This window comes from Hypanus sabinus, chromosome 6 (assembly GCF_030144855.1).
Source record: "Hypanus sabinus isolate sHypSab1 chromosome 6, sHypSab1.hap1, whole genome shotgun sequence".
Taxonomy (NCBI): domain Eukaryota; kingdom Metazoa; phylum Chordata; class Chondrichthyes; order Myliobatiformes; family Dasyatidae; genus Hypanus; species Hypanus sabinus.
This window is the reverse complement of record NC_082711.1, coordinates 97,767,324-97,792,812: the sequence shown is the minus strand read 5'-3', so window position 1 is coordinate 97,792,812 and position 25,489 is coordinate 97,767,324. Positions and strand designations below refer to the sequence as shown.

At 38.6% G+C, this 25,489-nt stretch overlaps 2 protein-coding genes across 2 annotated transcripts in view; one reads left to right on the top strand and one right to left on the bottom strand.

Annotated features, from left to right (window-relative positions):
* The first annotated feature begins 1,580 nt into the window (after nucleotides 1-1,580).
* Nucleotides 1,581-7,674, top strand: LOC132395040 (anterior gradient protein 3-like). Its single transcript, XM_059971356.1, has 8 exons — nucleotides 1,581-1,705; nucleotides 1,873-2,040; nucleotides 2,151-2,214; nucleotides 2,825-2,877; nucleotides 3,041-3,117; nucleotides 5,905-5,968; nucleotides 6,063-6,146; nucleotides 7,341-7,674. Exons 2-8 carry the CDS (start codon nucleotides 1,902-1,904, stop codon nucleotides 7,388-7,390), a joined length of 531 nt encoding a protein of 176 aa, XP_059827339.1. The 5' UTR covers nucleotides 1,581-1,705; nucleotides 1,873-1,901; the 3' UTR covers nucleotides 7,391-7,674.
* Nucleotides 7,675-19,411: 11,737 nt separating this feature from the next.
* Nucleotides 19,412-25,489, bottom strand: part of tspan13a (tetraspanin 13a) — a 50,024-nt gene continuing 43,946 nt past the window's right edge. Inside the window, exons 5-6 of the mRNA XM_059972661.1 lie at nucleotides 24,738-24,842; nucleotides 19,412-20,784 (exon numbers count right to left, since the gene is read on the bottom strand). Coding sequence (XP_059828644.1) covers nucleotides 20,710-20,784; nucleotides 24,738-24,842 — 180 coding nt within the window. The 3' untranslated portion in view covers nucleotides 19,412-20,709. The remainder of the gene's footprint in view (nucleotides 20,785-24,737; nucleotides 24,843-25,489) is intronic.

Sequence of the window (25,489 nt, the reverse complement as noted above, 5' to 3'; positions counted from 1 at the left end):
TCTCAGAGGGAATACAATGGCAGGCAAGGAAATAATTGTTCACTGAACACTTGAAAGGTGAAAGAAGCAGCAACCTGAAGAAGAGACTTGGCCTGAAATGTCGACTGTTTACTCTTTTCCATCAATGCTGTCTGGCCTGGTGAGTTCCTTCAAGATTTTGTGCATGTTCATTTGGAAGGTGAAGAATACCTTCAATCACATGCTGATGAGAAAACTAAGAATGTGTCTAATTGATGTATATTTACTGAAAATTGAAACTCAAAAGAGGCCCATCAAATATCCTTTATCTACAGATACTACTGAAGGAGGTTACTGAGGAAGTAGTAGTGGTACAAAAATATTTTTCAAAATTTATCACAAACAGTTCTACTGAAGGACAGGCATGTGTGAAGGTGGGATAGCTCGGATATTCAATTATAAAATATTCATCCCTTGATAAAAGAGATAAAGTAAAAGGATATTTCTTAAAGTGATCACAAAGTTATGAAGGCTACATTTTGTTTAACAAATATAATTAAATGTAACCATGGAGATACCTTTTGGACTTTCAGATCTATTGCTATGGTGTTGCATGAGATATTAATTGGAAAAAGAATAAAACAAATGCAAGTACTGTGTCTGCCATTGCTACCATCAAGAAGGAGGTATGGAAGCCTGAAAGCATGCTCTAAACAATTCAGGAATAGCTTCTTGCCCTCAGCCATCTGATTTCTCAATGAACTTTGAACCCATGAACACTACCTCGCAACTTTTTAACTTTTATTTTTGCACTACTTATTTACCTTAACGTATACCTACTGTAATTCACATTTTCCATTATTATGTATTGCATTGTACTGCTACCACAAAGATAAGTTTCCTGACACATGCCAGTGATATTAAATCTGATTCTCATTCTGAAAAAAAGTACTGAAATCAGATAGGAATTGAAGCAATGATTATTGGAGACCCTGGGAGCATTGCGTGGATTACTTCTGATTTTTGTTTATAAGCACAAAGACAAAGGTGAAGGAATGTAGTTGACTGAAGCAAAAAATGACCAGAAACTTTGTAAAATTGCTAATGCTCCAAGGCACTAAAATCAAGACTGAAGAAAATCTTATTGTTGAACTTATTGGAACCAATAAATGAAAACAGAGATCTCTTTCAAAGTCTTTTGTTTTAAGGATATTGTTGTTTTATATAAATCCATTTTGTGTGTCCAACATAAAACATGCTTTTGCAGATATATTAGAATCATTCGTCCTAACAAAAGGCTTACAAGTTGTGAATCAGCTCTCGATTCAAATTAGAATACAATTAAAACTATTACCAAGTTGTCAGTAAAACTTTCAGCCAATAATAGACAGACCCGTCACCTTTCAGAATTTTCAAGAGACTAATTTGAATTACCCAATCTTTCGGAAAAAGTGTCAAACTTCCTAAATAATCCATCATTTTTGCCCAGACCCCTGCAAAGTCACCTCTAAAATGCAGTACTTTGAGAATTCTGAACTCAAGATTTTCAAAATTTTCATTATGTACAGAAATGATTTATTTTCTCGGGAAAGCCCATTCTTCCTGTATTTTGAAATTGGGGAGGGCGATGAAAGGATGGCGGCCAATGGGATGGCTAACTTCGAGTATATATTTGGAGCCAATACACACCTGGCTTACCGTAAGGTCTAAACAGCTCTCATTTCTGATTCACTGATAACCCACCGCGGTAAGTAGGAGATAAGCCTTAGTTTTTGAAAATCATAGAAGCAAAACACTTGTCTCAATCTCAGCTTTGTTTTAGTCTTCTTGCTTGGGAATTAATTACAGGCGAATGTACTTTTGCAGAACTGTCAGAACACATTACATTGCTGATTTTACGTTCTGTCTCTCCAGGAATCTGCGTGAAATTGAATTCGTCCGCAATGTCTGAATTTTCTTTTTTCCTGCTGGTGCTGCTGGCTGCTGTTACGGGCTCTCTGGCGAGAGGCCCCGTTGGACAAACGAAGAAGCCCGAGAAAGAACCCGCAAAAGAGAAGAAATGTCCTCCCTCTCTATCTAGAGGTAAATAATTTATAACTTCCCTTACTTCTGACCGTATTCCATCGCGACTCTTTTCGCTTTCCTTGTGATAGTGTCTGCAGGGTTACATATGCATATTTTACTTTTCATAGGATGGGCCGATGACGTTAATTGGGTTCAGACCTACAAAGAAGGACTGTACAAAGCCAGAAAAAGGTAACGATCACTTTTTGGCTGAAAGCGCTCTCTGGTGTCTGTTGGAACTCGGTGCGCGGTACCTGTCCTTTCGATCCCCCCTATACATGTACATCAAAGTTAGCAAGTAGATGCTATAATAGTTAAGCAAACACAGAGATGAAACGGCTGACTAAAATATTTGCAGGGATTGACTAAGACTAGGTGAACTTTGAGGGGAAGCGTCTAAAGTTACTAGTTGGAGTATAACCATAGCAACTAGGTAGGAAAAGAACTTTGAGGGAAAACGTCTAAAGTTTTACTAGTCAGAGTGTAACAACAGCAACTAGGTAGGAAAAGTTACAAGATATTGAAGGGAACCACTTGGGAACTTACCACAGATAAAAGAAATTCCATAGGTTTTACAGGGTGAAAGAAGCATTCAAAGTAGCAAGTGGTGAGTTGGAAAAAGTGGAATTAAGAGTTATTTTCCTGGTTTTCAGCCCCAATCGCTCTAAAAATTAAAAAAAAAAGTGGATAGGAGTTAACAAATTTTGTATATTTTAAGTTATTTACAACAGTCTTTATTGATTTGTGGGCTAGCTTATCAGAATTGCGGTTGTTTTACATTGAATATTATTTTGCATTTCAGCAACCGACCTTTAATGGTGATCCATCACTTGGAAGATTGCCAGTTCTCTCAAAGTGAGTGATTTCTTTGGCAAGCATTTCATCCTATGCGTTCACTGATATAGCAGTAGAGTAGCTTTGTGCTAGTATGAAAGACCAGCAGCACTTCATCCAGATTCTAGAAGAACTTGCTGCACTGCACTACTTTTTCATACTTTATTGTGACTTTCTACTTTAGAATTGAAGAAGGCATTTGCTGAGAATAAAGAAGTTCAGAAAATGGCAAAAGAAGACTTTGTTATGCTTAATCTTGTGGTAAGTGAGATGTTACTTTAAAAAGACCCCAAAATATCAGCTGCAGACATGGGACTAAAGTCACATAAATTTACATTGTATGCAGATATTGGTCTAATTTTCTTATCAAACCCTGCTATATCAGTGCACCACCTTGTACAATGCATTAATTCATTTAGTGCCTTATCAGGTTATAAAATCAACTTTACTAAATTAGAAGCTATGCCTCTGGGGAATCTGCAGCAGATACCTGTCACTCAATGTGTTTTCCTCTTTAAATGGTCGCAGAATGGTTTTGTTTACTTAGGCATATTTATCACACCTATGTTTGATCAATTGTTCAAAGCTAACTTTCACAGTTATTTGACAAAATCAAACAGGATCTTGAGTGATGGAGCACTCTTCCCATTTCTTAGCTTGGCTGAATATCCTTGCTCAAAATGAACATTCTTCCTCACCTTCTCTACCAGTCATTTTTACCATCAAAATTTCAGTTTGTAATAGAACTGAAGTATTGCACCTCAAAATTCTGCACAAAACCCAGCTGACTCCAGATCATCTCTAAAATTTAAGACGGGGGTTTTTGCAATGTGTTCTAAATGTAAAGTAAATACTGGAACTTCCACCCACCGTTTTTGGATTTGTCCCAAACTTCAGGCATACTGGAGTGATATTTTGGGTGACATGGAAAAGATTCTGAAGATGGAGCTTGAATTGGACCCAGTGTCTCTTCTCTTAGGCTTACCCAGCAGTCATATTATTAATGCACATCAGAAAAAACTTTTTAACATCCTGACTTTTTGTGTGAGGAAGAACATTTTACTCTGTTGGATATCCGATAAGGCCCCTGATCTTCTTGCTTGGCATAAATTAATCATGGAATACATTCCTTTGGACTTTTTGACATGTGTGGTACACTCAAAAGCAACTAGTTTTCATAAAACATGTCAACCTTTTCTGCAGTATGTAGATGTAAACCTGTCTGCTATGCTAATAAGGGCTTTTGTATAGGATGTTGCAGTGATGTCTATATTTTGATGGAAGTGTTCTGATATTTGTGAGGGGAAGAAATGTAAATGTATCTGGAAATTTCTATTATGCTGAGCAAAAAGTATATAGAATTTTTAAAAAGCAATAAGCAATACCACAACAATAGTGAAAGCCTTCATTAAGTGTAAGTTTTTGCTTTTAAATTCAAAGTTGTCCACTTATTGTAGTCTTGTAATTTATGCGAAGTAACACACCAGATTACCCTTTTTTTTGGAGCTTCTACTTGAATATATCTACAAGACTTGGGCATTTCATCTGGTGATTTACATGGTCTAATGTCTCTCATCAGCCATGTAGTGATGCTAAGAATTAACCTTGAGGCTTCTGTCTGCACTAGTCCCAATCCTCCTTTCTTGACCTACTGTTTTGGAGATGGGTACAATCAGATAGAGTACGTTGACTGCCTGAGCAGAAATAAGGGTATTGTGACTGACAGTGTCACCTGATTTCTGTATTTTAGCTGCTGTGTCCAACATTTCTATTGGAATTCTGCATTGGTTGATTATGTAGTTAGATAGAAGTGTCTTACTTCATCCTGATTTATTTCTGTACCATGAAGTGTGTTGCACACTGAAATTAGGAGCAAAATGTTATGCTTAAATATATAAGTTCCTGTATTAACTTCGCCTTGCAATGTTTAAGCTCATTCTGTAATATCTCTATGCTGCTTCATTTGATAAGCTACTTCCTGTGTTTGCAGAATTTACTTGTTTACATTAAGTCTTAGAACGGAAGTCACTGTAAATGGGAGGAACAAGAGAATAAAATAGTTGGACACTTGGTTCAAGGACACAAGATTTCCATGTTAGCAGCTCTTGCCCACCATTTCCCATTCTGCTGCCAGTGGTTAACTTGGTGAAATATTCCTTAGTAGAAGCCATCTTGTTCTATGTCAGGTCCTGCATTGAATATAAATTGTCAACCTGTAGGAGAGCTACAGCATCCCTTTTATAGAAATGCTGTAACTAACATCATATTGCTTTGCTACAGTGAAATTAAAAAATCAAGTTACTAAATCACAGAGATTTAAACTAATTAAACTCACTTTAATTCAAAAGAATGTAAATTAACTAATTTTAGCTAGGTCCTTCACAGCATTTCCTAAAGTCAAATTTGAAAACTTTGCTAAAGGTAGATTGTAACCATAAATGCTTACTTTATTTGACCACTTCAATGCTTAGTCCAATCAATGTTTTTATCAATATGGGTATTATTACCCAGTATTTTGGAAAGGAATTGCATTGAGTTAACTTTGAGGGTATAGTGAAACTGAAGCCAAATGTTAAATTGGCTCCTTGATTTGAAAAACCATACGATTCCAGTATGTTTAATTATTTCCTTGGTAGAAACTGGATCCATCTATGTCACCACTCCGAATGCACCTTCCATGTCTTATTGGGAAAAGTTAGAAGGATAGGCAGCAATGAAATTGTAATCTGTATTGGAAATGCACTACAATGATCTCTGTACACTAGATTGCAGGTTTCAATGAACTGTTCAATGTCCTTTTGGTATCGATCCCCATTGCTTATGGGCTTCTCTGTTTTGGAAGCTGGGGGGAGGGGAGTGGGAAAACTAATTTGTTTTTCTTTGATGGAGGCCCCATTAAACTAAAAGATCACATTATTCCAATAAATTAGGCACATTGTCTGTACTTTAGTTAATTTGCATTATTGATTCAAAATGCTAGTATTAAAATAATTCAGTTTGCTTACAATTAATGGTGAAATCACTAACAACTAAATATGTTCATTCCAGTTTGAGACAGAAGATGCAAACCTGTGGCCTGATGGTCAGTATGTTCCCAGAATCCTTTTTATAGGTAAGAACTGTAAACCTGTTATGCGAGTGACACGTCAAATATTTGTTAATGCTCAGTCTGTACTTGTAAATACTGATTTTATTTCTTTAAACAGATCCATCTTTAACAGTGAGAGCAGATCTCAGAGGGAGATATGACAATCGAAGATACACCTATGAGGAAGGTGACATAGATATCTGTAAGTGTAAAAATGCTGCTTTTCAAGTGCAAAGTTATTGCCACAATCATTAATGTTTTGTATTTTGTTACCTACTTATATTGTAAAATGTCCTTGCATTGTGAGTACTAGTAATGGCAGTGCATAACTGGAGCAATTCTGAATTCTCTTCAACATTGAAAGGTGCACAATTGATTATTATATTAGCACCTATAGCTTCAGTGTTGCTCAAGAGAGCAGAGGTCTACTGCCCATCGGACCATGTCAAGATGGTACAGAAAATATGTAGGACTGTGAAAACACTGACTTCCTAATGCTTCCAGCAGGCAAGGTTCCAGCTCAAAACATGTTAGGAACATTGGCCTTCTATACATTCTCAATTAATAAATTGTTGCTTCAGATTTGCTTTAATTGTTGTGTGTACCACAAGTACAGCTTTTCCCTTCTGGGATTTCAAAGTTTATAATATCCTAATGAATGTTAATCGCATGCAAAACAACCTCCTAGTCTATAGGCCAATAACTACAAATGAATGATCAAGAGTGAGCTTTTCTTTAATGCAAAAGCTTGCAAAGATGACGATTGTCCTGCTGGATATTGTAGAACAAAACTTTTATTCCATGTTTATTAACTTTATTTGCTATTACCTTAAGAGTTCTTCAAGGCTTTGGCTAAAAGAGCAAAAAAAAGCTGGGGGGATGAGGGGGAAGACTTCAAATTCTGTAGATTTGAAATGAAAGCAAAGGTACTGGAGATGATCATTTCATTGTCTTATCCAAATGATTTTCCTTCTATAATACTCTTTGACAGTTTGTATAATCTAACACAATGCTAATATCCTATTACACTCTGCAAAACTGCCTGATTTGAAGCATATACTCTCATGATATATTTGCATAATAGATTCTCTTGCAACTTGAGTATGAAGTTTTCCCTGACAGTCATGGCCCCTGTGTAACAAAACCATATTAAAATACACTAATACTTGAATGGGCATCCACAATGGGTACCAGCTTGCAATAGCAAATGTGTACTCATAAATATAATCCTACTTCGTACTACAAGGAAAAACTTTCAAATCTGCATTGACTTCGGGGGCATATAGAGCTGTAAAGATGTGTACTCTAGAGCTCGGTGCAATAGGAAGCTGTAATTGATGTAACTTCAAGCTTACATATCCCTTAAGTAACACTGTTTTTTCCCCTCTGTTTTTAGTGATACAAAACATGAAAGCAGCCCAAGTTCTACTGAAGCAGGAATTATAAGAAATCGAAGTCGTCTAACTACCAATTAAGCTTTAACTCTATTATCTGCTCAATACATAAAACCACGATGAGTTCATTGTGCAGAGCTAGTGTGACTGTCCCCAGTAATGTACTAATGTGTGCAGAAGTGGTGTAAATATTGTTATCTCAAAATTAGTTATTTCAGTGTAAGAGATTTTAAATCTTTTTATATCTACTCTCTATATGTGAACAGCTTCTGTAACGTTTTTAAAAAAGAAACGTGAATTCCCCTTGAGTTACAATAAAACTTTTTTTGAAGAGTAGCTACTGTTTGGCATGGCTTAGATGGAAATATTACTCTTTAAGATTAGTAGTAAGTAAAGCCTCATGAAACAATTTACATAATGGAAAATACAACAATTATATGGTCATTACACTTATCTGTTCATCTTACTGCATTACATTGAAATCTTTATTTTCAGAATTGCTGCTGTCAAGTAGCAGGATGCAGTTTCTAATTCCAACAAGTAGAGCTATGGCTAAAGGTGATTGTAAGCACTAACTTTTTTTTAAAAAAAAAGAAAGACTATCAGTTTGTCTGGTTGTTTTGTTTGAGTTGAAGAATGTTAACTCTAAACTGCAGTTTGCTGAAATGCTGCAATGAAGCAAAACAGAATTTCTGGATTTTGTTACTTTTTGGGGGGGGGGGGAAATGATGTTGAGGCAAGGATAGTGAAGATTTGTAGTGCAAAGAATATATACCTGAAAGTTCAACACTTGTAAATGAAATTTCCATCAGCCTGGGTAGAGCTCTGCAGTGATCAGAAAAAAAATCTTGTAGCTTTACACAAGAAAATTGAAAGGACTCCATCTAAAATTAACAAGCCACTGCACTTAGAGGGGGAAATGCTGTACAACTCATTTCAGGGACTTGCTCACAAGGATGCAGTTTCTTTATGCTTAAGGATGAGTGGTTTAAACTAATATGGCTGGGGAATGGGAACTAGTATAAGAGATTACAATGAGCCAGCAGGTTTACAAGTAGGTTATGAAAGGAAGGACAAGCCAACAATCAACTACAACTGCAAACAGACCAAATAAGTAAGTTGTACCACAGAGGTAACTTCTTAAGGACAAAGAATGCAGGACTTAAGGTACAGTGTTTAAACGGACATTGCACTTGGAACACAGTAGAGGAACTCATGGCGCAATTAGAGATTGATTGGCATGATGTTGAGGACATCACTGAGGCTACATCCACACTAGACCGGGTAACTTGAAAACACCGGTTTCACGATAAAAGGATAGGTGTCCACACCATGCGTTTTAAAAAATATCTCTGTCCACATTGAAATGGAGATTTCGGCGAATCTCCTCCCACTGCACATGCGCAGGACACATCTACCGAAAACAAGCGACGTATTTAGTGTCAAATCTCACCGTGAAAGACTTAGTGTGTGTTTGCTCAGTTACAGACTAGAAAAACTTAAACAGCGGACAGCTGCTGGCTCTTGCGCAGTAGGACTTAAAACTAAATAAAGAACAAATACTGGAGTGTATGGAGGCAACCGACAGGGAGTTCACGGACAGTATGACCTGGCTAATGACAAACATTGAAAAATAAACTCTGTTGCATTAATAAAGCACCTTGTTAAATGTATAAAACATCACTGCATTAGTGTTAACTTGTATTTCCATACAATGTTACATTGGGCTGTTACACATCTATTGTCAGAGAAGTACTTGCATAAATATGTAAACCACCTTCATACGAGCAAGGACAGAAAACAGGTCAAAGTGAGTATACTTATTTATTCAGTAAGTTATGGGTCAAAGTATTTGGTGAGTACATTTCTCACTCCTCTGGCTTCAGTCTCATTGCCGTCTGTTCTGAAATTGTTAGGTTGCATTCAAGAAAATAATGCAATGGCGCACTGCTGTCACCATCTGTGGTCCGGCCCGTCATGACAGTGTTTTTAGATTTCTCCGGATACCCCGTCCACATTGCTCCAGCCAATTGGGCATTTTCAAAATTACACACTCTGGAGGGCATTTCTGAAAATCTCTGTTTTCGGGGGACGAAAACGCCGTTTTAGTGTGGATGGAAGGTAAAAAAGAGAAAAAGCTTCAGTTACGGATTTATCTGGTGTAGTGTGGGTGTAGCCTCAGTCGTGACTGTAAGGAAGTCATAGTTGGGAGTTTAACATGGATTTACCTTTGTATCGAAAGGACAGGCAGGAAGGCATAGGTGGTAGTGTGGCTTTATTTGTAAGAGATGAAATTACATCTTTGGAAAGAGTTGACGAAGTCAGAGAATGTTGAATCTTTGTGGCTGGAGTTATGAAACTGCAAAGGTAAAAAAAAACATTATGGGAATCATATAAAGGCCTTCAAATAGTAACCAAGATCTGGGGTTGAGATTACCAAGGGAACTGGGAAGGACACGTAATAAGGGTAATGTCAAATTGTAATTGGGCACTTCAATATGCAAAAGGATTGGGAAAATCAGGTTGGTGGTGGATCACAAAAGAAGGAATCTGTTGAATGCCTACAAGATGGCTTTTTAGAGCAGCTTGTGCTCAAGCCCACTAAGGAAAAGGTGATCTTAGTTTGTGTGTTGTATAATAACCCAGATTTTATTAGTCAGCTTAATGTAAAGGAACCCTTAGGAGGCTGTGATCACAATATGATTGAATTCATACTGCAGCTTGAGAGAGAAAAGCATAAGTCACATGTATCAGTATCGCAAAGGACTAAAGGGAATTACAGAGGCATGAGAGAGGAGCTTGCCCAGGTGGATTAAAGGGAGATACTGGTAGGGATGACAGCAGAACAGAGATGGCTTAAGTTTCCAGGAATAGTTCACAAGGCGTAGGAGAGGTGTGGTCACAGAAGAAGTTATTAAATGGCAGGGCTAGGCCACCATTGCTGACAAGTGAAGTTAAGGACTGCTAAAAGCCAAGGAAAGAACATAAGGTACCAAAAGTGAGTGGGGAGTTGGATGAATCGGAAGCTTTTAAAATCCAACAAAAGGCAACTAAAAAAGCTACAAGAAGGGAAAAAGTGAAATATGAGGGCAAACTAGCCAATAATATGGTTTGTATTCTATAATGGAATGCACTACAGGGGACAGTGGTGGAAGTGGATACAGCAGGGTATTTTAAGAGCCTCTTAAGTACATGGAGCTTAGAAAAATAGAGGGGTATGCACTAGGGAAATTCTAGGCAGTTTCTAGAGTAGGTTACATGGTCAGCACAACATTGTGGGCTGAAGGGCCTGTAATGTGCTGCAAATTTCTATGTTCTAGGTTAATATATATAAAAACTTAAAGGGAGGTGAGAGTTGATATTGGACCACAGGAAAATTATGCTGGTCAGATAGTAATGAGGGACAAAGAAATGGCAGATGAACTTAGTAAGTACTTTGCTTCACTCTTTACTGTGGAAGACACTAGCTATCTGCTAGAGGTCCATGAGTGTCAGGGAGCAGCGTGAGTGCCATTGCTATTACAAAAGAAAAAGTGCTAGGCAAACTGAAAAGTCTTAAGGTGGATGCAGTTCCCATAAAATGTATTCAGCACAATAATTGATTCACCCCTTTTAAAATGACACACCAAATTGTCACAGGCACAGCCAATTGTTTTTAGAAGTTACATAATTAGTTAAATGGATATCACCGTGTGTATTCAGGGTGTTTCAACTGTTGTAGTAAAAATACACCTATCATCTGGAAGGTCCAACTGCTGGTGAGTTAGTATCCTCTAAAACTACACCATGAAGACAAAGGAACAATCAACTCCGCGAAAAGGTTATTAAAAAGCACAAGTACAAGAAACTTTCCAAGTCACTGAATATCCCTTGGAGTACAGTTAAATCAATCATTTAGAATTTAGAAATGGAAAGAATATGGCACAGCTACAAAACTGCCTGGAACAGGTCACCCTCAAACTCCGAGTGACCATGTAAGAAGGGGACTTGTGAGGGAAGCCGCCAAGAGACCTATGAACACTCTGGACGGTAAAATTAATGCAGCAAAATACAGGGAAATCCTGGTGTAGTCTGCAAGAGAACTGTAACCTGGGAGAAGATTTGTTTTCCAGCAAGACAATGACCCCTAGCATAAAGCCAAAGACACACTGGAATGGCTTAAAAACAACAAAGTTACTGTTTAAATCAGAGTCTAGACCTCAATCTAAATGAGAATTTGGGGCTGGTCTTGAAAAGCGCTGTTCACGCATGACCCTCATGCAATCAGACAGAACTTGAGCAGTTTTGTAAAGAAGAATGGGGAAAAATTGCAGTGTCCAGATGTGCAAAGCTGATAGAGTTCTATCCACACAGACTCAAGGCTGTAATTGTAATCTATTAATTTATTTTATATTTGTAATTAATTTAGATCACTTTGTAGAGTTCTCTTTTCACTTTGACATAAAAGAGTCATTTTCTGTTGATCAGTGTCAAAAAAGCCAAATTAAATCCACGCATTGGTCATGATCTTTTAAAAAAAAGTCACTTGATGGTCTTGGAGGACTGGAAAATTGCAAATGTCACTCCACTCTTTAAGAAGGGAGGAAGACAAAAGAAAGGAAATTATAGGCCAGTTAGCCTAAACTCAGTGGTTGGAAAGTGTTGGAGTCTATTATTAAGGATGAAGTTTCAAGGTACTTGGAGATTAATGACAAAATAAATAAAAGTCAGCATGGTTTCTGTGAAGGGAAACCTTGACTGACAAATCTTTGAGGAAGTGAAAAACAGGGTGGACAAAAGAGAGGCAGTGGATGAAATTTACATAGATTTTCAGAAGGCATTTGATAAGGTGTCTAACATGAAGTTGCTTAACAAGATAAAATGACAGGCAGTGAGTGAGAATAAAGGGGCCCTTTTCTAGTTGGTTCCACTGACTAATGGTGTTTCTCAGTGGTCAGTATTAGGACCGTTAATTTTCACATTGTTTATCAATGACTTAGGTAATGGAATTGATGACTTTGTGACAAAATTTGCAAATGTTATGAAAATAGGTAGAGGGATAGGTAGTGCTGAGGAAGCAATGTTATTGTGGCAGGACTTAGACAAATTGGAAGAATGTGAAAGAAATGGCAGATGGAATGCAGTGCTGGGAAATGTATGATAATACATACATTATTGTCACCAAATAATTGATACTAGAGCATACAATCATCACAGTGATATTTGTTTCTGTGCTTCACGCTCCCTGAAGTACAAATTGAAGTAAATTTAATAAAAATTTAAATTATAAGTCATAATTAGAAAATAGAAAAGGGAAAGTAAGGTAGTGCAAGTCAGGTCCAGATACTTGGAAAGTACGGCCCAGATCCAGGTCAGGATCTGTTCAGCAGTCTTATCACAGTTGGAAAGAAGCTGTTCCCAAATCTGGCCGTACAAATCTTCAAGCTCCTGAACCTGCTCCTGGAGGGAAGTGGGACAACGTGTGTTGGCTGGGTGGGTCTTGTCCTTCATTATCCTGGCAGCACTGCTCCGACAGCATGTGGTGTAAAGTGAGTCCAAGGATGGAAGATTGGTTTGTGTGATGTGCCAAGCTATGTACATGATCTTCTGCAGCTTCTTCCGGTCTTGGACAGGACAACTTCCATACCACATTGTGATGCACCCTAGAAGAATGCTTTCTATGGTGCACCTATCAAAATTAGTGAGGGTTTTAGGGGACAGGCCAAATTTCTTCAGCTTTCTCAGGAAGTAAAGGCACTGGTGGGCCTTCTTGGCAGTGGATTCTGCTTGGTTAGACCAAGTCAGGTCATTTGTGATATTCACCCCGAGGAACTTAAAGCTTTTGACTTGTTCCACCTGCACACCACTGATGTAGATGGGGTCGTGCAGTCCGCTACTCCTTCTGAAGTCAACAACCTATTCCTTCTTCTTGCTGACATTGAGGGATAGGTTATTGTCTTCACACCATGCCACCAAGTTCTTAATTTTGTTTCTGTACTCAGACTCATCATTACCCAAGATACGGCCTACAATTGTGGTGTCATCAGCAAACTATATATTGAGTTTGATGGAAACTTGGCTACACAATCATGGGTGTACAGTGAATACAGCAGGAGGCTGAGTACACAGCCTTGTGGGGCACCGGTGCTCAGAGTGATTGTAGAGGAGAGCTTGTCCCCTACTTTTACAGCCTGGGTCCTGTCTGTGAGGAAGTTGAAGATCCAGCTGCAGCTACATTTTGGTAAAAGGAACAATAGTGCAGACTATTATCTAAATGTGGAGAATATTCAAACATCAGAGGTGCAGAGGGACTTAGGAGTCCTCATGTAAGACTCCCAGGAGGATAAAGGCGGCCAATGCAAGCTTGGCATTTCTTTTTTGAGCGGAGTAGAATATAAAAACAAGGAGATAATGATGAAGCTTTATAAGACATCAGTCAGGTTGCACTTTAAGTATTGTCAACAGTTTTGGGCCCCTTATCTCGGAAAGGATATACTGTCATTGGAAACAGTCCAGAGGAGGTTCATGGGGATGAAGGAGCATTTGGCAGCTTTGGGCCTGTACTCACTGGAATTTAGCAGAATGTGCGGGGATCTCATTGAAGCCAACCAAATGTTGAAAGGACTAGTTAAGGTGGATGTGGAGATGTTTCCCCCGGTGGGGGCATCCAGAACTAGAAGGCACAGTCTCAAAATAGAGGGGTGATCTTTTTGAACAGAGGTAAGGTGGGGTTTTTTTGCCAAAGGTTGGTGAATCTGGGGACTGTAGTTGAGGCTAAATCTGTGGGTATATTCAAAGCAGAATTTGATAGATTCCTGATTGGTCGGGGTACCTAGGGATATGGTGAGAAGACAGGTGTATGGAGTTGAATGGGATCCAGGGTCAACCATGATGGAATACCAGATCAGACTCGATGGGCTCTATGGCCTAATTCTACTCCTAGGTCTTATAGATGTGGAATATACATCTGCTTATATGCAAGCTGAGGCACATTTAAATTTTTTCCTGAGTATTCTCTGGGAAGATGAAAGTAATGAGGAAACCTTTTCTGAAGACAACAGAACTCTCAATAGATTAGTACTGAGAATTAACGTTCCCTCTCAAATAGGAGGCTTATGTCTTGCTGAAACAGCTGTAAGAAAATTCACTGCTTCTATTGAACACACCATCTTCTTAGAATTTCATCTGATAATGGGTGGCATTGTTTAAATGATGCAGATATCCAAACAAGTTCAGGGTATCTTGGCAAAGCATCCACATGTTTGACAGTGAGCTAAGTTGCACTGTGAGCTGTCTTGATTTATATCTTACAATAAACCAATAGCATTGTGATTAAGTTCCTACTCGATTCCTTTGTCCACTCGTTCCCCCCCCATCCCTTCCCACCGATCTCCCTCCTGGCACTTATCCTTGTAAACGGAACAAGTGCTACACCTGCCCTTACACTTCCTCCCTCACCACCATTCAGGGCCCCAGACAGTCCTTCCAGGTGAGGCAACACTTCACCTGTGAGTCAGCTGGTGTGGTATACTGCATCCGCTGCTCTCAGTGTGGCCTTTTATATATTGGTGAGACCTGACGCAGACTGGGAGACCGTTTCGCTGAACACCTACGCTCAGTCCGCCAGAAAAAGCAGGATCTCCCAGTGGCCACACATTTTAATTCCACGTCCCATTCCCATTCTGATACGTCTATCCATGGCCTCCTCTATTGTCAAAATGAATCCAGACTCAGGTTGGAGGAACAACACCTTATATACCAGCTGGGTAGCCTCCAACCTGATGGCATGAACATTGACTTCTCTAACTTCCGTTAATGCCCCTCTTCCCCTTCCTACCTCATCCCTGACATATTTACGGTAGTTGTTTGCCTGTTCTCCATCTCCCTCTGGTGCTCCCCCCACCCTTTCTTTCTCCTGAGGCCTCCTATCCCATGATCCTTTCCCTTCTCCAGCTCTGTATCACTTTCGCCAATCACCTTTCCAGCTCTTAGCTTCATCTCACCACCTCCGGTCTTCTCTTATCATTTCGCATTTCCCCCTCCCCCCACTACTTCCAAATCTCATACTATCTTTCCTTTCTGTTAGTCCTGACGAAGGGTCTTGGCCCGAAACATCGACAGCGCTTCTCCCTATAGATGCTGCCTGGCCTGCTGCGTTCCACCAGCATTTTGTGTGTTGTTGTTGCAGATGATTGGACTGTTAACCTGCAGACAAATTCAAATCCCACTATATCATTTGGAGATTTTGCATTAAAGTGATTCAATACATCTGGGGTAAAAAGCTTGAATCTGTAACAGTGGCTATAAAACTATTATACTGACATGAATACTTTCAGGGAATAAACCCATCGAACTTAAGTAATCTATATATACCTGTAGCTAACTGCCCACAAAAAGGGCTTAGGGAACAATTAGGTACAGGAGATTCAGGAATGGGCAAAAATGCTATATTTGCCTGTGACCCCCACTTCTCTTGAATTAATAAAATTCTTCTTATATGGAAACTATCCTCTGTGTTGAGCTAACTTCAATATATCTAAACACAAAGTAATGGTAAATGATGAAGAAAATCTTTTATTACAGTGGTATAAAACAGAACATGTCACTGTTCTTGAATGAGAAGCTATCTGGTCCATTACTGTAGTTCTCCCTGTTCAACTCTAGTTAATAGACACCAAATTTAGTACACCAATTCACGGCTTACCTACCTATTAGGCCTAGTTATTTTCATCTATTTATTGAGAAAGAGCACAAAATAGACCCTTCAAATCACACCATCCAGCAAACTCCTGATATAATCCTAACCTAGTCATAGGACAATTTACAATGACCAATTAACCTACCAACTGGTGCGTCTTTGGATTGTTGGAGGAAACCCACACGGTTGTGGGGAGAACATATAGGGGGCAGCAGGATTTGAACCTGGGCCGCCCATGAAAAGTTTACATGCTTTTGTGAATCAAAGTCTTGACAGATCAACTTGAGATGTCTTTCAGGCTGGATGTGTTACCCAGTTACACGTGTTACAACTATGTTACAAATGAAGTTCTACCTCTGTGGACTTTACTACAAAATTACCTAACTATAATAAATAGATTCTATATGGTAAATACCACAAGAAACTAGTACTATGCTACATTTATGTAATGTTCTATTAGTTTGCTTAATGCATACACATACCGTCAACCTTATGCCATCAGTACAATTTCATTCTCAATCGTCTTTTGTCAATGATCTTGCCTTTGATTATGAAAAGGGATCATCCAGATAATTGTAGGCCAGTGAGCTTGAAATCAGAAGGTAGAAAAGCTATTAGAGAAGATAATGCGGGATAGGATTCATTCACATTTGGAAAGACATGGCCTACTTAAGGACAGTCAGTATAGCTTTGTATGGGACAGATTATACCTTACAAACTTGACTGAGTATTTTTTTTTGGGGGGGGGGGGTCTTGGTGATGATGGTAAGCTAGTGGACATTGCCCTCCTTGGCCTTTAGTAAGGCGTTTGATAAGGTTCCCCATGGTAGGCTGATTCAGAAGATAAAGTTGCATGGGATCCAGTGTGAATTGTAATTTTGGATTTAGAACTGGCTTACCTGTAGGAGAGGCTGGGGGTGGAAGACTGTTCATCTTGCAGGCAGAATGTGATCATTTGTGTTCCACAAGGATCACTTCTGGGACCTCTGCTGTTTGTCGTAATGTGTGTGGATGAAAATGCAGATAGGTGGATTAGCAACTTTGCTGGTGACACCAAGACTGGAGTTGTGGACAGTGTATAAAAGAATACAACAGGATATCAATCAGTTACAGATAAAGGCATAGAAATGGTATATGGATTTTAATCCAGGCAAGTGCGGGATGTTGCACTTGGGGAGGTCTAATGCAAGGAGAAAGTGATGGTCCAGCGGTCTACCAGTTTATACAATAAATGGTATAGCAGAGTGGGACCCTGGGCTCTAGGTCTGTAATCACTGAAAATGGCTACACCAGTGAGCAATGTGGTAAAGACAGCATATGGAATGCTTGCCTTAATTGGCGCTGAGTATAATTATGTAAAAGTCGTGCTGCAGCTACATCGCTTTACTCAGAACACACAGAGTATTATGAGTTCTCTTTGCCTCATCATAGAAGGAAGTAGAAACTGTTGAAAGGTCACAGCAGAGTTTTGCCTGGATACTGCCTAGAGTGACAGCTATAAGGATGCTCAAACTTGGATTGTTCTCTCTAGAGCATTGGAGGCTGAAGGGGACACTTGGAAGGCATTTTAAATTATGAGAGGCATAGTTAGAGTAGACAATCAGACTCTTTTCTCCAGGTAGAAATGACATATTCCAGAGGGCATGTTTTTAATGCAGGGGGAATGGGGGGAAAAAAGAGGAGTTTAAACACAACATGGGGGCAAGTGTTTGTTTGGAAATGCAGAGAATTGCAGATGCCTAGAATGGGTTAGTAGGGGTGGTAGTGGAAGCAGGTAATTTGGTGGAGTTTAAAAGACTTTTAGAGACATGAATATGAGGGGATGGAGAGAAATGGATGATGCACAAGAGGAGGATATTTAGTATAGACAGGCATCACATTTGGCACAAATGTCCTGTCCAGTTCTGTATTGTTCTACATTCTATGTTCATTTTGACACCACCGTATTAATCATTCGTACAGAGCATTTTATTAACGAGGTTAATAATGCCCATATTGTGGTCATTATATTGAGACTGTGTGTTAAGAAATAATACACAATATTATTTGATCCAATGAACACAAAGCAAATCATAACATACCCAAGTCTGTCCATCTGAATAACTTCAATTCTAATCACTGCAATTGAGATCCACCCAGTTATTATTGTAGCTGATACAAGACTTTAGAGCAGAGGTGATATTCTGAATTAATCATTGTGACATACAGACAGGTTCCACAAAAACAAATGCTGATATTGAAGAATTACTGTGAATGACTGGCTAGATTTAGTAAAGGAATGAATTACAAGGGACGAATTTCATCCTGGCAGTGTCAATAGGTTTAAGTGATGTAGCTAAACTTCTTAAGGTGTTTCAGAAGTGTTAGCAAACAAACCTTAGTGTAACACAAGCAGATATATTTTGGCAGTTACCCGGAAAGTGGTCAAACAGGCAACGCACATTTTAACAGCAGAGAGAGATCAGGTTTAAGAAGAGAATTCCAGAACCTGGGCATTTGTCTGCTCACCATTGGCAAAGCAACAATATCCCGAATTAACACTAGACACAGATGAACAGCAAGATGGAGATAAGGCAGAGTTATGTAAAAAAATAAAAAAAGAGGAAAGGATATAACTACTGAGATAATTAAGCAGGAGCCAGATTGGGTCAGAAAGTCTAGGGATGATAGGTGGAAATGACATGAGAGAAAGAATTCTTCGCAGACCTCAAATCAAACAACCAAACTACAAGCAAGAGAAAATATGCAGATGCTGGAAATCCGAGCAACACAGAAAGTGCTGAAGGAACACACACAAAATGCTGGCAGCATCTATAGGAAGTAGTACAGTCAATGTTTCAGGTCAAGACCCTTCATCAGGACTAACGGAAAAAAGAGATAGTAAGAGATTTGAAAGGGGGAGGGGGAGACCCGAAACGATAGGAGAAGACAGGAGGGGGAGGGATGAAGCTAAGAGCTGGAAAGTTGATTGGCAAAAGGGATACAAGGCTGGAAAAGGGGGAGTATCATAGGATGGACTTTGGAAGAAAGAAAGGGGGAGGGGAGCACCAGAGGAAGATGGAGAACAGGCAAGAAGTTATTGTGAGACGGAAAGAGAGGGAAAAGAAGGGAAAAAAAATAAAAGTAAAATAAATAAATAAACAAACGGGGATGGGGTAAGAAGGGGAGGAGGGACATTAACGGAAGTTAAAGAAATCATGTTCATGCCATCAGTTTGGAGGCTACCCAGATGGAATATAAGGCATTGTTCTTCCAACCTGACACTTCATCTTCATCTCGACAGTAGAGGAGGACATATGGAAGAAAGTGCAATTGACATTTTGGGCCGAAACCCTTCGGAAACTGCAAGAATACACAGTGGTTAAATGCAAAGAACACAGATTCAATTCACTCATCCACATGTGATATTTTAATGGTTAGCATCCACAATTTATCCATTGCCTCCAAAACTTTACTCATCCCATTAATGTCACATTCTCCACATTACGATATTTTAAATCAGTTCCATTCCAGTGTTACAAACGACCAATGATTTGACTTGTACACTTGCTGAAATACCAAGCTACCAAATTTACTCAATTTTAAAAGGCTATTGTATACAATTGGACAATATTTTAAATAACTGAATAAACAATTCCTCAATCACATGCAGGGAAAAAAATTGCTACACAAACACGTTAAGTAATGCTTCCAATTCAGCTACATTTCCAATTAGTTTTACTATGCACTGAAAGCAAAAACAAGTTTTTTTTAATTTCCAAGAACATGCACTAAATTCAGTGTAAATAGACTAAGATATTAACAACCTGAGCCATAAGCTAAATTATACTAAATTTATCAATGAACAGATCACATCAGAACTTCACATTCATTACACTGGCAGGTGGAAAGGCAAGTAAAAGCAGTTTCAAAGCTACAGAAACAGCATGATCAAAACAACTCTCCCACCATCCCGCTCCCCTGCAAGTATTTCTACATCTCAAAGGTTCTACAGCAGAAAAATCATTTCCTCAGTTGACTATTGCTAAGAGCGAATCAAAAGATGAATGACCACAGAATTCTTTAAATGTATTAATCTCTTTTGTTCTGGACAGAAGACAAATCTGTATCCACCTTCTGAAAATCCACAAGGTGCAGTTATGTAATTACAAACTGCATTAATATTTGTATTTATTTATATTTTCACTTGTTTAACATTTGCAGCAGTAGTCAGCCAATCAAAAAGGAACTTAAATTTCGGCCAAAATAATTTGCAGAAAATGGAAAAGTCAAAGGTAAGCACATCGTTTTACACTGCAATACTCTGAGGGAGGTCTTGATGTTTAATAATAATAATAATGCATATTACCTTTTTTTTTCCTTTAAAAATCATATCTAATGCCAAAGCAGATTTTTTTTAAAAGATTGCATAAGAAAGTAATTTTGAAAGACAACTTTTTAAGAAATTCTCCTGTGCTGAAACTGGGATTAGGCTGCAGACTAGTAGAGTTGCTCCAATTCTGAAAGATCAAATGTTCCATTCTCAGATTTATTACAACAGGAGGGAGTAACAAAGAAAACTCGTATCCCACTTCAAAAAAAAACACATCTTGCAAGCATCATGGGATTTGAGTTGTAGGAAGTCTGAATAACAAATTCACAGGATGCATCAGAATTCACAGGATCCAGCAGAGTGGCATTTCAAAAAACTCCTCCTACAGGAATGCACTTGGATTTGCTCGTGGGTCTTTCTGGTTTCTGTATCTGTGTGTTAACCAAACTCCCAGAATCTGAAATAAACATACTTGCAAGTTTTACTATTGGTAGTGTAGTGAAACAAAATGAATACTATTTCACGTTAAGCAATTTGAATACAATGACACAATTACACTTGAGTAATTTTAGCATTTTCACATCCATTGCCATTAGATAACTGCCTATCTTGCATCTCAAAGTGGGAGAACAATATGAACAGTTATGCTTCAAGGAGATCCAATGTACTCAATGGTTTTGTGTTCAAAAATAGTAGTATCCAGACCCAGTTTAGATTAATTTTACTCTACATAGGTTACAAACAACGAGCTTGCATTTAAAAAAAATTGTTTTCTCATTTTGTGCCTTTAGATCAAATTGATATTACAGATTCCGACATTACAAAGCCCAGTTAAGATCAGTATTGAACAAACAAGTGCCCATTACTTTGAAATATACTTTTTCAAGGCTCTGTATTCATCCCCCCACAACTATTTACAGTTTACTATCTTAATTGCTAAATATAGTGTCGCGCTCAGGGCGGGAGGCAGTATTGGGGGAAGATATGGTTGACAGCCCGCCCCAGCATTTCTAGTGGCCAGCACTATTGATCTTGTTTTAAAATGCTTTTGTGGGATTATGGTGGGAAGTCCCAGTTCATTTATTATTACATTTTATCTTGGGTTATACATGTATTCGCTTGTGTGTGACCCTGAGTGTAACCGGGGTGTGTAATAATCACATCCACCATGTGTATGTGACTGAGTGGGTTTTCTCCCCGGGTCATAGCACCCAGTCTGTTTGTGTGTTTAATCACAGTAAAAATGGCTATTGAGTTGCATGAGCTTTTCTTGTCTGTCATCATGGACCAAATGCTCACTACAACATTGTAGTATTTTTGACATAATCTACAGAACAGTGTGCATCATGTCAAATCAAATGAAAAACTCCAAAACCAATCAATTTACTAAAAATTTAAAACCAAAATAAGGTTGCAAAAGTATTCATACCCTTTGCAATTACTAGGCTAACATTCCTCAAGCACAATACTATATACTACGTTACCAACTCACCTAATTTGTTGATATAGAAAATTGGAGGATCACTTGTATTCAATGAATTCTTAAGTATAAATACCCCCCCCCCCCCCGTAAGGTCCAACAGTTATGGTAGGATTTCAACAAACCAAAATGAGGACAAATGAGCATTCAAAACTGGTCAGAGAAATGATAATAAAGAGAAGCACAAATCTGCAGAAGGGGACAAGACCATCTCAAGGGCCCTAAACAGACCACAGAGCTCAGGGCCCATCATAAAAAAGTGGAAAAAACGTGAGACCTTAGCCACACTGACTAGGTCAGGCCACCCCTCTGAACCTAGTCACTGGAGAAGAACGACACTTGCTGTAGTGACACCAACAGTCAACCTCTGAGCTGCAGAAGTCAATGGCTGCAACCAGAGATGAAATTCATGGTTCCACAATCTCCAAGACCTTAAACAATAAAAGTATTTATGGAAGGGTGGCAAGGAAGAAGCCCTGGCTGGAAAAAAAGTATATACTTGTCCATAATTACTTTGCAAAGTATTACTTAGAAAGCACCGTAAAAATGTGGAAGATGGTCTTGTGATCTGATCAGACCAAAGTAGAAATTTTTGGCCTAGCATTAAGCGGCATAAATCTAATGCTGCACATCAGCCAGGCAACACCATCCCTACTGTAAAGTATGGTGGAGGTAACATCCTGGTACGGTAATGATTTTCAGCAGTAGGGACTGAAAATTGGTCAGGATTGATGGAAAGATCAATCTTCCCAATATCAAAGAAAGATGGAGGGTTATGGGGTAGTGTGGGTTTAGTACTTTTTTTTAAGGATTCTATGGGTCGGCACAACATGGAGGGCTGAAGGGCCTGTACTGTGCTGTAGTGTTCTATGGTCCTAAGATGAATGCTGCCTAAGTAAGAGAAATCCTGGGTAAAAAAACTTGCTAGCTTGCCTCTGCCAGAAATCTTAAGTTGGGGAGGCAGTTATCTTTCTACAGGACAATGACCCAAAGCACACTGCCAGAGGAACCATGGAGTGGCTTCAAATGAAGAAAATTGATGTCTTTGAGTGGCCCAGCCAGAATCCTGAATTTAACCCAATCAAACATCTCTGGCAAGACCTCAACACGCCTGTCCACTGCCACTCCACAACTACCCTGACACAGCTTAAGCAATTTTGCAAGCAGGAATGGGCAAATCTTGCTCCATCCTAGTATGCAAATCTAACAGAGACTTACCCAAAGAGAATACTGGCTGAAATAACTGAGAGGTGACTCAACAAAGTACTGAGCAAAGGGAGATGAATTTTTTTTGAAGGGGTGACATTGCAGTTTTAGAATTTTTAGTTTTTCATGCTTTACAACTTTCCCTGTTTTCAGGACTCTACTGTGAAAAATGCGCACGTGATTCACAAATAAAAATTCTCAGTGAAATTGATCAAAATCCCTGGTTGTAATACTCAGTTATGTGAACAAAGAGAGGGGCTGAATACTTTTACAAGGCATACTGCATGGGCAACAGATTTAGTAATAATTACCCAAGTCACTGCATGTGGTATACATATGCTCTCCCTTTTCTGTATTTTAAATACAAAATAATTACTGCATGGGCAACAGATTTAGTAATAATTACCCAAGTCACTGCATGTGGTATACATATGCTCTCCCTTTTCTGTATTTTAAATACAAAATAATTTTTTCCAGAAACATTAATTTAATGTAGCAATTATATCAACAGTGGCTGGCTGGTGGTGTAGCGGCATCAGCACTGGACTTCAAGGCAGATGGTCCTGAGTTCAAACCAAGCTGAGTCCCAACCTGGGCAGCAGCAGTGTCTGCATGGAAAGCAGGCCTGGCAATCTGCTTCTGTATCTTGCCATGAGGACCCCATGGACCCTATGGTCCATGAAGTCACAAAGAGTCAGACTCAACTAAACAACTGAACAACGTAACAGGCTCAGGGACCATAAGAGTTCTGGCAGGGGTGGATACGATAGGGTCTTTTAAGAGACTCCTGGACAGATAAATAGAGCTCAGAAAAAACAGAGGGCTATGGGTAACCCTAAGTAATTTCCCAGGTAAGGACATGTTTGGCAGAGCTTTGTGGGCCAAAGGGCCTGTATGTTTCTGTAGGTTTTCTATGTTTCTATGTTCTATGTTTCTAGTGCACTAAAATGCTCTAATCATTCTGTGTGACAAATTAATGTTGGCATGTTTTAGTAATTAGGAAATGTATAAAAGAATTTCAAGCTTTCATTGTATTTGAAGAAATAAAACACTGTTTATTACAGTGAAATTACATATTGACAGAGAAGTTACCAGATTAGAGGGCGGATAAAGATCTTGGTTCACTTGAAGCAATAGCTAAAATGACTTCTACCTCACACTAATTGGAGTTAAATTTTCCACAGACTGACTTCTAATGTTCAAAGACAAAGTATTAAAAGAGTAAATTATTAAATTAAAACAATGAATACATTGTTTAAAACTAATTTTCTCTAATGGAATTTGTCACTGTGAACAACACGGCATTGTTCTTTTTGTTTATTTTATAGTTTAAATTTTTATCTTTGAACTGTTCTACTGCTGCAGAAAAAACAAACATTTACCCTTATACAATTCAGAGATAATAAATCAGATTCTGATCTCTGAATGTGATAATGGTACAACAATAAATCTGGTAGAGAATCAGTGGGCAAATTTTCCAATATAATTGTCAAAGGTACAAAGAAGTTCAAAATAATTTGAGAAATGTATTTTAATTGATTATTACTTGAAGTTTAACTTCGAATTTTGTTTTCACTTTCCTATGCAGATACACTAAAATTGCTCTGGGACGCTTGAAATAAAAACACAATTTTAGGTAAGAATGAATTGGAACTGCTTCAAGTTTTAAAAAAGATTGAGCTGTTTCTTTAAATTAAGTTCCTTCAAAAGAAACTTTTACTGACCTCAGTGAAGCTGAAGAAGAGACCTATACCACCGACAAATCTCAGTACTTCGCCAGCATAGGTTCTTAGGATTGGTCCACATGGTTTACAGTTATTGGCACAATGCTGGAAAAACAAAGAAGCAGAGATCATATTTAAAATATATTCATATTTAAAAGCTTTCATTCGTGAAAAATGCACCTCTGAAAATAATTCTCTATCAATCTTTTTGGAAAGATTTTCCTCCTTTGCGGTGGGAATGTCTCACCATTTGATGAACACTGGTTGGAAGGGCAGCATTTATTCCCCACCCGGATGTCCTTGAGAATGTTGTGCCCTGCTCCCCTGAAATGTTGCAACCCATGTGGTGGAAATGCCTTTAAAATGATGCTCATTGAGGACTGGCAAATACTTAGACTCAGCAACAGTGAAGAGCAAAATTATTTGAAAGGCAGAATAGTGTGCAATTTGGAAGGGAATTTGCAAACTTCAGAGTTCAGGTGCGCTTTGCCTTTGTCTACAGGCAATAGGAGGCTATGGGAAGGTACCTCTGAAGCAACCTAGGTGATTATTTTGTAATACAACTTGCTGAAAATACACATCATAGTCACAGTGGAAAAGGAGTGATATTTCCAGTTAATTTCAAACAAGACCTCTACTTTGTCCTTAATGGTACCAAGCTTGAGTATTACTAGCGGGCAATTCACATAAAATAACTTGGCTTCTGATTTTTGAAGGACCTTAACTGTCTGCTAAGTATATCAAACTGTACT